At 42.9% G+C, this 14,478-nt stretch overlaps 3 protein-coding genes across 3 annotated transcripts; all 3 read left to right on the top strand.

The window, feature by feature from the left end:
• Nucleotides 1–2,556: 2,556 nt before the first annotated feature.
• Nucleotides 2,557–4,980, top strand: O0I10_009734 (uncharacterized protein; the record flags this gene model as incomplete). Its single annotated transcript, XM_058489720.1, has 6 exons — nucleotides 2,557–2,598; nucleotides 2,665–3,487; nucleotides 3,670–3,949; nucleotides 4,367–4,423; nucleotides 4,502–4,596; nucleotides 4,688–4,980. 6 exons carry the CDS (start codon nucleotides 2,557–2,559, stop codon nucleotides 4,978–4,980), a joined length of 1,590 nt encoding a protein of 529 aa, XP_058339466.1.
• An 867-nt stretch (nucleotides 4,981–5,847) lies between these two features.
• O0I10_009733 (uncharacterized protein) lies at nucleotides 5,848–7,124 on the top strand (the record flags this gene model as incomplete). Its single annotated transcript, XM_058489719.1, has 3 exons — nucleotides 5,848–5,877; nucleotides 5,942–6,689; nucleotides 6,757–7,124. 3 exons carry the CDS (start codon nucleotides 5,848–5,850, stop codon nucleotides 7,122–7,124), a joined length of 1,146 nt encoding a protein of 381 aa, XP_058339465.1.
• A 3,545-nt stretch (nucleotides 7,125–10,669) lies between these two features.
• Nucleotides 10,670–12,036, top strand: O0I10_009732 (uncharacterized protein; the record flags this gene model as incomplete). Its single annotated transcript, XM_058489718.1, has 3 exons — nucleotides 10,670–10,708; nucleotides 10,769–11,582; nucleotides 11,639–12,036. 3 exons carry the CDS (start codon nucleotides 10,670–10,672, stop codon nucleotides 12,034–12,036), a joined length of 1,251 nt encoding a protein of 416 aa, XP_058339464.1.
• Nucleotides 12,037–14,478: the final 2,442 nt, after the last annotated feature.

Below are 14,478 nucleotides of genomic sequence, written 5' to 3'. Positions count from 1 at the left end.
TTCCATCATTCGACTTCCCTGATCCGAGCTGATGTGACTGAGCTACGGTCAAAGAGAGATTACATGAATCCATACATCAGCATACATTCGAATGTCCCAGCTGATTAATCCTTGTTCGACCGTAATTCAACCAAATCAGCTCTGATCGAGCTACTTGAATCATGGAAATGAATGTCTGGAGCAGGAGAATCATTCCCATGCTGTGGATTTCGCAACAAATGTTGATCGGAAAAAAGTGGCTGTTAGCTGACAACACATGAATTGGGTACTAAATAGTGTGTAGGCATCATACGTTATCCAATTTGTCTTGACTTTTTGTCTTTGTTCCACAAACACATCCTTCTGCATCTTCGGCTCCATTAGGTAGGTCTAGCTATTTGAAATGAACGACAACCACTTTTCATCTAGCGTCACGCTTACAGCATAGGTAAATGATAAAGCCACTGGTAACTCAAAATGTTACAATCAAGCGTGGAGTCTTTATTAGAACAAGGTTGATCAGCGTGACCAAATGTTGAATTGGAGATAGGCAATCCATGCCATTTATTAATTACTCGTAAACTGCTGGCTGATAGCCCATTCCTTCCATTCACTTTTATTGCCCAATCCAATGCATGTGAACGATTGTCCTGCTCCAGCCCATCATTTCCATCCTTCAACTTGGTTGATTTGATTGAGCAACGCTCAAACAAAAGACGATCATCCATGCATCAGAAAAATCAAGTTGATTTCCAGTTCTTCCCCTCTTGCTTCTTCCCTCTTCCTCCCATTCTTAACTGTTGCCCCATTCAGGTACAACTACCATCTGCGAATGATTGTCCTGCTTCAACCCATCATGTCAATGCTGCAGCTTCCTTGATCCGATTGTCTTTGACTGAATGGCAAGAGCATGGCGCGAGCGCCCTACAACACACGTCTTCCTTGATGCTACACGAGTTCTTCCTCCTCCACCACGATCAACCGTAACAGCGTTCATTCCAGCAGTTCCTATTGCATAGCAAGGTCTTCACTCCTACTATGTCTTTAAGTTACTTGCAGCAGCTTGTCTTACAGCCCTTTTTTCATGAACAGCAGCTAGCCATCGTATAGAAGCAGCTTTATTTATATGTAGCAACTTTTTTCAATACATACGACTTGTTATGGATATGAATCTGGATGTTGGCTTGGTACATGGGATGGAAGGAATTGGATCTATTGGTTGTATTGGTTCCCTTGATCCATTTGCGACGTGATGTTCGGCTTGGATGATACCCATATCAGTTATCAACTACGCCGCTAATTATACATGCAACCTTATCGTGGTTTGAGACGCGATAGAAAATTACCTAGCAAGTCATTCACAAGTAGCCGGATGGAGAAGGAAGCGTATCAGCAGCGATCACATGATGGCTCTTTCATCTTGGACTCGCAATGACCATCGATGGATGGAAGGATGCAATCAAGTGCAGTGATGAGAAAGAAATTCTGGAATGTTGCTCTGGTTACTTGGCACGTCGTCAGCAAGAACGATGGATGATGTTACGTGCATACGGCTGAGGATAATGATCATGGGTCGGATAGCATTGATGATGGGGAATGTGCCATTGATGTAGGCATTGGGATATACTCCAACAAAGGCACGCGGCAATGCGGATGAAGATGCTTGTCACGATGGCATGCAGCGCTTTCCCAGCAATCTTGGATACGATGACATAGATACCTTATTCATTTGTCTAGTGATCTTTTGTTGGAAACATAATACAATTACATCATGCTTTTCGATTTATTTCTTTGAATGGGTACCTGCCCCCAACATGATTGTAGAGTAGGAGAGTGCTATCATATGCTAGATATTGGATCAATTGACTGGTTGTGCATTGATGAACCTCATCTATGTAGTGGCGCGGTTGGATTAAAAGGGGGTAGTAGGGAGGCATGATTGAACCATTTTCTACTAGCATCAATGCACGCTTGTAGCTCTCTCATCACTTTAGCTTGATTAAGTCTTCGTGACCGATATACTACTAGATCATCCCTGTCACCTTTGATGGCGGATATGCATATGCATAGCTCATAGGCTAAAACGATGACACACAAACAAGCAGAGACGAATAAAGTGTACACATTTAATAAGAAAAGAATGATGCATGCATCAGCAGCTGCAGCACTCTAAACGGTCTTTAAGCTTTAGTCTGCCAATGTTTGTTCTTTTTCCTTAGACCCCTTGTATCACCCATGTATGAACCATCATGTTCTTCTGCATTCCACGTTTTAAGTGCGAGCATAATCAAAGTATCTTTGTCAGACATTACTTTTTGCTGTTGTTATTTACATAATAATAGGCATTGCTTGATTACCACCCTGTTGATAAGTATACGTAATAATTGTATGAATTCGAGGTAGCACATCTCTATTTGCCAATGTCAAGAGTATTCTCCTTTTCAATTCAGGGGTAATGCAGCTGGGCAACGAGTTGAATGCAACACCACCATTAAGCATGTACAGCAAGACTTGAAAAGTGCCTTGGATGTATCATTCGTAGTGCTTAAAGTCTTCTTTTCTTTTCCAATCATTAGCATGGCACGTACACCCATTGATGAAAGCATGGATTCGCACAATGTATGTGAGTGGATTATCTGCCCCAAGTCAAGATAGAGATAATGCTGAAGGGTAGTTCAATTCTAGAGCAATGTAAGCTTAGAGGACGATGAAAGCAATATGCGAGGGCGATTTTTTGAACAAGGCCTTAGTGCACTCTTGTCCGACAAACACTTTTTGCTGCTCTACGTGCCAAAAAATGGATTCAAGATGCGAGTGGTACGACCTACCAGTGATCTTTACCATCGAAAGCGTATGGCCAAAAGAATGGAAGAAGCTCGAGGCATTCCATCATTTTATTATGCATTGTCGCACCTTTGGGGTCTTTCAGAAAACAATGTACACCTTTGGCATGATATTGGCAACTACGTCGATGATGAAAATGGGCAACCTGCAGCTCCTGTATCGATGCGACCTGAAAAACGAGATACTTTACTTGCATTGCTCAGAGATCACCCTGACAGTTATTGGTGGATTGATGTTTTATGTGCACGTACCGATACACCCTTGGATATTATGGGCGATATCTATGCTTGTTGCGTTGAATGTATAGCCATGATTGATTGTGCACCTGATTTGATACCCCAACTCCATACCATGCCGTGTGTGACAAAGGGAGATTCTAACACAGCTGGGAAGCCTTGTAGCCAAAACAACATGCATCATTACGATGATAAATACTCTCAGTTGATTGAACTCTTATCCACATTAATGCAAAGCCAATGGTGGAAACGTGTCTGGACTTGGCAAGAGATGGCTCTACCTTTTGGAGATGTGCGTCTTGTGGCAGAAACAGATACCACCAAACAATTTGCAACCAACACAATCACAGTGGATGATTTAGTAAGCCGCTTTCAAGCTGCAGCATTCCATATCATGGAAATTGGTGTTTTCTCAGGCGCTGACAACAGTAAGTTGTGTAGTAATCTTGGACACTTATCGACGACACTAATCATTTTGAGAAAAAAGAATACTATGGTGGGAATGCAGTGTATTTATGGCTCGATCAAATACGTCAAGCTAGAACATTCAATAAGCTTCGTGTGCGAAACACAAGCGCAAGCGAGTTTTTGTTTTTGCTTTCTACATTAGGTGATTCCGAGAGGCGTTGTTATGACCCAGTGGATTATGTCTATGGTGTGTTGGGTATATTTCAATTCAAAGTCCCAAGGATGACCGATCCAAAAGCCGTTTGGCAACGCTTTTTGGTTGAGCTGGATCATTACATGGAAGCAACGGGTATCAAAGGCGAATCGTTTGGTGGTGCTGGAGGGAGAATTACTGGCTTTTGTGACCACGCATACCATGTTGACTTACGGAAGGCTAAAAAGATGGCTGATGTATACAGATACCTTCTAGAAGCTAGCACGTGGTAGATAAGATTATCCAAATTTGTAGAGATGAATAAATGGTTTGAGATGATCTGCATACTTTCAGGTGGGGAAAATAGGATGTTTTATAAGCGACATCGCTTTTGATGAGCACACAAAGGGCTATTGACAGAGCTTGTGTAATGCGTAGAGAAATGTCATTTTTCTTTCCTTCTTCCAACTTTTCACACACACACACACATACCACTCCAGTCGAACAACACGCGTGTTTTATTTGTATGGCAACACATACGTTAAAACGAGTGAAAGCAGCCAACTACACCTCGACTCTTATGCTACATTGCCATGGTGACCACATTGGACTTTGACGAATTCCAACAGCTTGTGTTCGGCCACTCGATGTGACATGCCCCTTTGCTTTCCGCCACGATTTGTTCCAAGAGAGGGTACCCCATCAGTTATGCCCATCGGCAGATCAAAGACTTGGATGAGAGTAATACGCTTGCCTATAGCTGGTGAGTGAAGCATTCTTCTTGCATGGTATTCAAAACACGTGCTCACTGGTCTATGCAGCTATCAGATGCATCCCCCAGCAACTGCGACATCCGTTGTCCATCATTATCCAGCACCACTGCCACTCTCTACGTACTCTTAATAGCCGAATGTCTTCCACGCATTGGAACTTTGTGTATATCTTGAACCATGGATGTATCGAGGTAAAAGGAGGATGTGGTTGACATGTTGATGAAAGGATGATGATTGACGTGATGATTGTATAGGGGAGCGGGGCAATGTCAACAAGATCATGGCTATGCTCCATACACACTACACAGTATTGGCTTTCGTTTCGAGCTACAACATGCGATGGCAACAGGAGAAACATCCCAACATTGAAGCACCAAGCACCATGTCGCTCAAAGTGATTCGCTCCAGGGATCGATTGTTGAAATTCCTAGCAACTGCCGAATGGATGGCTTCAACCAGTGAGCACGTGGAGATCATATTGATTGGATATGGTGATGGCAATTACGATGGTTGCTTGGATACCGGCTCAGTTCAAAGAGGTGCATAAAGGGAACGACTTTTGGGTGAAACATTGGATGATGAGGATACCAAGAATGAGCACCAGGCACAGGACCAAATGGATTTGGAAATCGGAGTCATGCAAGCTACAATGACACCTTGCTTCTTCGACAATGGATACGAGCAAAACTACAGACAATGACGACCTCGCATTTTTATCGAGCTCCATTTTTTAGATATGTTCATACTATCAGTAATGTATTTTTCTTTTCAATGGATCTTTGTATCGCACATGTTTGGTGATTTGGATTACGTGGGTTCTTGAATGACCATCCTTGTTTGGATGTGCAGATGCTTGATTGAGTAGAGAGGGAGAATAAGGAAATGGTGTGTACATACATGGCTGTGATGTTGCACAACCAATGCTTGAATTTGGAATCATTAACGCCATCATGTTTATTATAAATGCGCTTTATTTGCCACATAAACATGCTGACGACGATGCGTTTCCCGGCTGACCCTCGATATGTATGTATGGATATGACGAAGCTTAAGTAGTCATTCATCAACGATGTATCATAATGATCCTTGCAATGCATACGCATGCTAGGAATAAAGTTGAATCCTTGCGTCACCATGCTATTCTAAACATGGGACAACCGGCATCTCTTTCGAAGTTTGACATGCGAGCGTGATTGGGTCTTCATCAATCGGTTGTCTTTTTGCACTAGATTGCAGCATACTCTTGATGAAACGATGCATGGGAGCCCTCGGCGCTTGCTCATACATGGCAATGCCTATTTTTTCTCGGGGGATTTGTTGGCGTCTTGCATGCATGTGGCGCAAGACTCTAAAAGATACCGCATCGCACAGAGTGGCAACCACTTCTTAATCTTCTCTTTCCTCAATTTTCATAATGACACACGATGCTGACGAATACAACAAAGTATGCAGAACCATGGCATCCTCACATCCCGATACAGTAATGACATTAACATCCTTTTAATTAGATTGATATACGTTTAGAGGATGACGAGGGCGAACACCTTAAACGATTTTTCGAAAAAGGGCTTAATGCACTCTTAGTCGACCCCTACTTTTTACTACTTTATGTGCCTGAGAATGGAGGCAAGATGCAAATTATACGGCCTGTGAATGACTCATACCATCGAAAGCGGATGATCAAAAGGATCAATGAAGCGAAGCGCATACCATCTTTTTATTACGCATTGTCGCACGTTTGGGGACTCACAGAAGACAACCGGTACTACTGGAACGATATCAGCGACTACGTGGATGACGAAAACGGACAACCTGTAGAGCCTGTTTCGATGCGAGATGAGAAACGAGACACCTTATTGACAATGCTCAGAGATCACCCTGGCAGCTATTGGTGGATCGATGTCCTATGTGCACGTACTGATACACCACTTGATATCATGGGAGACATTTACGCTTGTTGCCTTGAATGTATCGTCATGTTTGATTGTGAGCCAAGCCTGATACCGGAAATTCTCAAAGCAAAAGCACAAGCGAACGCTCCTCAATTACTTGAACTGCTTGACACATTCTTAGAATGTGGATGGTGGCAACGTGTATGGACCTGGCAGGAGATGACACTACCTTTAGGAGAGGTGCGTTTTTTGTCAGAATCGGATACTCACGGCCTACAAAGCAACACGATCACTCTGAATGAATTGCTAAGTGTTTGTGAGATGGATTCAACGTTCTGGGAAGAGTACGAACAAGATGGAATTTGTACGTTGCTTGGTATCCTTAAATTGGTATTGATGCACACTGCTAACCAGTTACCCACGCGATATAGACATTGCTGTATTCGAATTAGGTTTGTATACAGTAAGCGACGCTAAGGAGTCCAACGCATCCCGTATCCACAGTTTCGACCCTGATACAATTGAACGCATACTTTGGTCATTGGTCTATTCTTTGCGACAATGTTATGATCCATGTGATTATGTTTATGGTGTGCTGGGAATATTGCAAATCAAAATCCCAAGGATGGAGGATCCCGATGAAGTTTGGCGGCATTTCTTGTTAGGGCTAGATGATTTATGGCCGCTTGACTGTGGAAGATGGATTGACCGTGAAAATGAAATCAATTTACGACAAGTTGAAGGCATTGGTGAAGTATACTTAAAGTTGATGAATATTTATTATGGTCGTTGCGAATAAATGTTGAAGATCACTGCCTGCATAAAAGAAACTCCTTTTTAAATGACTTTGATGATAATCAATGCTCTTGCATTATTGTGGCAGGAGATGGGTCGATACGTATGTGTAACACCTTGTTGGTGAAAATGGGGCAAGGCGGCAATGTTCGTTTGGGCGCTCTTAGTCTTTCAAGTCCACTCTTCTTCCCACTCAACTTGGCATCGCCATTCTCAACTATCACTTCCCTTTCAAAATGGCACCACGTATGGACACCTTTGCGACACATCCATTACGATTCAGCAACGAGCCAATGAAGACAACCAATCACTGTGTTCTTGCTTGACAATTCCAGGCTGTTGACCTATAGCAAACAGCTTCCAAGAGGTCTTCGTTTCCAGACTAGGCAGGCATCATGTTGACGGTGACACTCAACAGCTTTATTCATTATACCAACAACAACATCTCTTCATGCTACTACTACCAAAGCTTTTGCGTACTGGTCCACCATGTACCAAGGTAAGAGGAGGATGATGGGATATCATAATCGTGGCAATCTTCTCACGCGTGTGTATGATGCAGTACAATGGTTCAACTCAAGGATTTCTGGTTTGGATGTTGCACTCCTGGCGTTTGGTATCTAGGTAACGAGTGGATGGGGCGGTATGTTTGAAACAAGGGATGGTGATTGACATGTTCATTGTGTAGTGAAGCATCACCCAGACGTTGAGATTCATTTTCGATGATGATGCCTTATCAGCAGGTACTGGAATATACGAGAGGAATGGGGTGCTTGGCTACAACATACCCGGCACTTTGAAGATCATTCTACGTTATTGAAATGGAGACAAGTGTCAGAGCAGCTAGCTTCATCGGCCAATGAGTGCATGGAGACATAGTACGAGAACTTGGATGCGATGATGGAGATCTGACAACGACTGCCATGATTGATCATCAATGGATGTTGGGTCAATTCAATGACAAGATGAGGAAATCTATTTGTGGAATGAATATCGAGCATGAGAGTGAGCGCATATCTCACACAAACTTGAAAATTGGATACACAGCAGCAACAACAACTAGATTGAATGATGGCGTGCAGCAATGATACCAAAAGCAATGACCAACAAAGTCAACAACGACCTCGTATCCTTGTTCCATCTATTGCATTTATCAATGTTGGGCAGCACTCGCATCCCCACCTACTTCATGAAGATCAACCATGAAATCGTATGCAAAGCAGCAAACATATACTTGGATTTTCATTTCACCCAACGTATTACATACTATGATACGCAAGATGCTCAGTACATTGGAATGATTGGTGCAGGCAGCGACAATACAATTCAAAAAGTGGACATCTTTGATATGAATGAAGATCACGGGCCTGGTTTTCAAAAGTATTACCTCTATTACTTGACGACGTATTTGGGGATCATCATCTCAACAAGCATGCCCTTTTTTGCGACTGGACAAGTGATCGTATACCCTACAAGAGATTCTTGAGAGACTAAGGTACGAGAAATGCAGAGTCTTACATTGTTAATGGGAAGTAATATGATATTAAAACATGCATTTTAGATCAGTTGGTGCATTTGCAATGACAATAGCATGATACGCACGACCTTGTTGACCACAGCATATCACAGTTGGATCGAGATGGAATGAACGATATCACATTTGTGTTCTACAACCATTGACTACCACTGCGTTGGGATCCAAGAATTATCAAGAGCATACACGATCAAGTACGCTGATGACTGAGGAGCCACAACAGGATTGGATGTGAAGGGCGTGCATGACTGTATACCACTTACATTTGGCTCATGGCGCTTGGCAACCACCCTGATATGTGATTTGTTGGATGATGCAACGACCTGCCACATGGGTGACAACATTGAACCAACACCGAGAGAGACTTTGGGTACAGCGGCACCTATTGGCAATACGCAATGCCTACATTTTCCACGACCCCTTTTTGAGGAATCCAAGATGAAAATCTGTACCGCGTTGCGTTTTACCATCATTATGTTGATGTCGAACACGTGGTTCCTTTTCCGATGCATATCATTGTTTGGCTGTACAGTGGGGGAGGATTGAATGAAGGAATACGATATGATCAACAAACAAGTCGCACTGGAGGTGAATGGAAATTGATGGTTTTTTGCTACCATCTGCTATGAAGGAATGACAGCGTACGCAGCACCCTCAACACTCAGTTGTCACGATTGTAAAAGAAGCATGCCAAGAACCCCATAGCCGTGTCTATTAAACTGCTTGACAGGACCCACTTGTTGCTGGTAAGGGATATCACAAGTCTCACCCCATTTTGGTATCATTGATTGACTATTGTATCTGCATCTAGTTGTATCCATTTGCACCATCATGGCATACATTGGGTATGATAACAAGAAACTTCAGCATTCGTGTATGAGCTACGCCCGATGCCTTACTGCTACAAGTTCTTTTGAATTACCGATCACCATTTCGACAAGGTACGAGAAGATGAAACGGCAAGTGAAGAAGAGAATGATGGCTAATATGGATCAACACGGGATAGTAACTAGAGGGGGTCGATGATACTTTATACATACCCAGCGATACTACGCCTCCACGCAGCATTCGCCATATTATCTTATGTCATACTGCAATGATACGACGTCCAAGAAAGAGGATGGCCAAAGGTGCATGAAAAAGGAAGCATACGAGCAGCGATCACTTGGCTCTTTTCAATCGTTAATGTTGACCTGAGGATCATACGCGATGGATGCAGTCAGGTGCAGAGACGATACGATCTTCCAATATGACCATGAAAACATTTCACGGTGATCAGCGCGAAGAATGGAACAATTCATGTGTCTTTAAAGCGGGTGTAACTGGCGATGCTGGATGGAGCAAGGCAATGGTTGTTATTCTCTGAGGCAATTATGGATGCAAAAAAGGCAACAATGGATCAGCCTCCTGCACAATGACTCTGATGGACTCGATGGAATCCATGTGTACCCCTTTCATTTGGTTACGGTTTCTTTTATCACCCGCATCACTAAAAGCCACTCGATACCATATCTCGCTTGTCAATTCTTTTATTGAATGAACATCAGATGCAGCATATTATTTGGGATTGGGATGCTATGATCTTGTATATGGAAAGGGGACATGATTGGTTTCTTTGGTATTTACCATCATCTTTGGCGGTTCAAGTGGAAGGGAAGAAGAACGTGGTGCAACGTTACAACTGGATCTCGCCAAAAGAGGCACAGCCTTCCGAATTTTTCCTTTGGTGATACATGGTTCCATCACTCGCACGATGTCTCTTCCCCACCGTGATCCATTCTATTATGCACATTCCCCTTTTACGCTGCAATTGTATTCCACATTGGCTTCTCGATCATAGCTATGAAATGGGATGATGTTTTTATTGTTATTATATGGGTGCCTTCAATGATTGCTTAGGAGAATGCATTGGTTGATGTCATGCATGTATGTAGCACGAACGGCTGGGCCTTGACAAAGAAGAGTACAGGATAACATGTTTCTTATTCTTATCCCTTTCTTTCCAGTTCTTCAACATGACATGCGACATTAAGGATGAAAACGACCCGTACAAAGTATGTCGGTGGAAAGGATGCCCTATGTATTGAAGATGGTATTCAACGTTTTCCCTTTAGATCAATATCCAATTGGAGGATGAGAGGAACTACGGGCGTAAACTTTTCTTTGAAAAAGGGCTTAGTGCACTATTAGCCGATCCACACTTTTTGCTTGTATACGTGCCAGAGAATGGAGACAAGATGCGTATTATACGACCTGCCAGTGATTCCGAACATCGAAAGCGAATCATCAAAATGATCAATGGAGCAAGAGACGTCCCATCATTTTATTATGTTTTATCTCATGTGTGGGGCCTTTCAGAAAACAACCGATACCTTTGGCACGAGATTGGAGACCACGTGGATGACGAAGATGGGAAGCCTGTTGATCCTGTTTCCATGCGACCTGAAAAGCGCAATACGCTGTTGTCAATGCTCAAGGATTATCCTGGAAGTTATTGGTGGATTGATGTTTTGTGTGCACGTACCGATACGCCATTGGATATTATGGGTGATATCTATGCTTGTTGTCTTGAATGCGTTGCTATGATCGATTGTGAACCTACTTTGATACCGCAACTTACATCAATGATGGGTGTCAGAGAACACTTATTTGACTCGGTGTACGTACCTGAGGATGACCCATTTGCGAAGGAGCTTTACGATGTAAAGTTACCCAAAGTGAGAGACGCCTTGTTTACGTTGATGCAATGTTCTTGGTGGACACGTGTATGGACCTGGCAAGAGATGGCCCTACCATTAGGAGAGGTGCGTCTGATGGCTGAAACAGGCACTCATCGCGAACCTTTGGCCAACACAATCACTCTAAATGGTTTATTCGACAAATTCCGGCATGTGGTCACTGTGATGGATAATAAAGGATATCGAGGAGGTACGTCGTATGATGGATTTCACTGTGGGCTATGCTAATGGATTCACTACATGTAGCAAATGCTCTGCGCCTTTGGTTCTCTGAGATCCATTCTCCTATTAGATACATTGAGGGTGCCAAAGGAGATACTCATTCTGACTTTTTCTACCTGCTTCGCACATTGGGTGCTTCCACCAGACGCTGCATGGATCCTGCTGATTATGTCTATGGCGTGTTGGGCATATTCCAGTTGAAAATTCCAAGGATGACCGACTCGGGTGCAGTGTGGCAGCATTTCTTGACCGAGTTTGATAAATACATGGAGAGAATGAAGAACAAGGAAGTTGGTCTTGAAGGAACTATCATTGGGATTAGTGATCGTGCTCGGAAAGTCAATTTATTGGAAGCTAAAGATATGAGCGATGTATACAATGGGTTTTTAGAGATGCTTAAAGTTACTCCCAAAAGCAAATAAAAATGGATTTTGTGATATTGTATGGTATCATACCACAGGGATGAAGAGTGAATGTGGGTCATATGCAAGTGATCGAGCATACGCGGTAATAATGATGTTAAAGGGGGTTGCATCTGTGGACCGGTTCGACTTGAGAAGAAGGAAGGCGAAGAAATCATATTGAATTGAGTTGATGACAGCTGTGCTCAAGTGGAGAGGGATCAATTTTGTAGACCTTCAAGACCAGGATGCTGGCAAAGACTTGCTACAGTATGTACCATCATGCTACAAAGAAAGGCATCCTTTGTACTTATACATATCCCTTAACGCATCTAATAGATATACCATAGCATGAGACTCTTTTAAAATCCATCTCCTCAAATACTCGTTCGCTTTTGATTATGGCAACTGCATGTACATGCTGTCTCTGGGATGGTATCATCGTCATCTTTTATCACGTGAATTGTTAGTGCGGGGGGAGGTGGGTAAAATTCGAGGTACAACGCCACGGTGACGCCTTCCTTGCTCTTCTTGCATAACCGCTTCTTCTCTCCCAATCGCATTTAGACAACAAAGCAAGCTCTTTAACACCAATCAAACGCCAATGACAAAAGAAAGCGAATGCTTATCTAAACACATGTCTACCCTCACCAACCATTGCTGTACAGACACTACGTTCTCCCCCACATCAGGTACGCGTCTATCCATACCCAACGGAACCACATTGCATACAGCGTTAACATTCACACATTTGTATGCAGCAGCATACTCTTTTTCTTTCGGCTCGTTTTATTGACATGGCAGACCTTCAACCTTCCAACTGCTGTGTCCGTTGAGCAAGCGTCATTTGTCACCCAGCACCACCAATGTAAGTATTCGAACAAGACAAAAGAACTCTTTTTAGTTGACATGGAGATGTTCAATAGTAGCGATATCAGTGCGCTTTTTTGAAGATTCAGGGTGCCATGGATACGGTGTCCAGGACGACGACGACGACGATGATGATGATGAACAAGTACTATGTTGCGGCCATTGTATTGAATGGTACGGTGGCCATGTATTCTAATGAGTCTTTTCTTTACACCTTGAACTACAGGAACGGTTGTTGGTCGCCTTGATTGGATACGTTTTGCTTGTACCTTCACCAGGCTGGATCCCTTTCTTTATCTTGGACAATAACAGCAGCTCTATATGGGTGAGCAACTGGATATACAAATGTCAGCATCACCGAGTACATGCATACCAATTTATTATGTAACCATCAATGATCATCTGTTTTTGGGATAATGACAAGGATGGATCAAAGGAATTGGCAGTGGATATACAAATGACATCATCACCTGGTACAATACGGCCACCTAAAGAGCGCTCGGAGACATCTTCCACAATCACTTTCATATGGGTCTCGCGCAACAACGAGGAAAGGACACGTTAACATCATCAAGTTCTTGGATTTTATTACACACTTGGGCTTTGCAAGCTTGAGGATTACATCGTATACTATTGCTTCGAAGATGGAATAATAAAGGTGGTCCGGTTAAGAAGTACATGGCTTTTGTGATACAATGAGGAGGAGTGGGAAGTAGGATGAGCTTGAGAAGAGAAAAAGTGAAGAGATCCCTCCATTGAGTTTCAGGATGAGTGACCCATTCAATATTATGTATATGTATACGTATCTTTTTACATATACAAATTGGTTTATGCAGCTCGACTTTGTTCTACATGCAAATGTGATGCATACCTTCAAACACCTTCATTATTGGATGCTGTTTACTTACGAACCTTCACAAAAGGCAATCATCATCATCATCCATTTGTGTAGCAACCTGTCAAGGACGTGTCTGTGTAACCACCACGTGCGGTTTCACTCAGCTCTTCATCTTTCCGTTAATGCAGCCGACGCCATCCGCTAGGAAAAAGCAATTCCATCACGCTTACAACATAGTAAAGACATATGGGGTGCCTGTATCTCCAAACTTTATAATCAAATGTGGGCTCTTTAATAGACAACGTGCTTGTCGGGGTCAAAGGAATCTTGTGTCAAAGTATGAAGTTCATCGTGGGCGATCCCAGATTTCGCAATGTCGCTACCAGCCAAACTGGATCTGGGGCTCAACCTCTTTCGTCGACGACGAAAAAAATATTTTTTGGGCTGTTTGCGACATTGAACGCGAAACTTTCACATAAGGTGCTGTTGGCCAAGCCGAGCCCATTGCTGTAATAAAAAGCCCACGTTTCATTGTAAAGTTTGGAGATACACGCATCTTTATGTTTGTAAGTGTGATGCTATAAGAAGAGTGGTCTTTGTTCATTGCCAAGTAGGTGGACCCTGGCAGAGCAAAAGATGCAGAGGGTCGTGTTGTGTAACACAGCTACGTTTGCATGAATGGAAGGGTCAATGTATAATTACTTTATGGATCATCTAGGAACAGGCATGTATTGCTAGCTAACGGCCACTTTTAT

This window comes from Lichtheimia ornata (genome assembly GCF_029851405.1).
Source record: "Lichtheimia ornata isolate CBS 291.66 chromosome Unknown scaffold00059, whole genome shotgun sequence".
Lineage (NCBI taxonomy): Eukaryota > Fungi > Mucoromycota > Mucoromycetes > Mucorales > Lichtheimiaceae > Lichtheimia > Lichtheimia ornata.
This window is presented reverse-complemented; position numbering and strand designations above follow the sequence as displayed.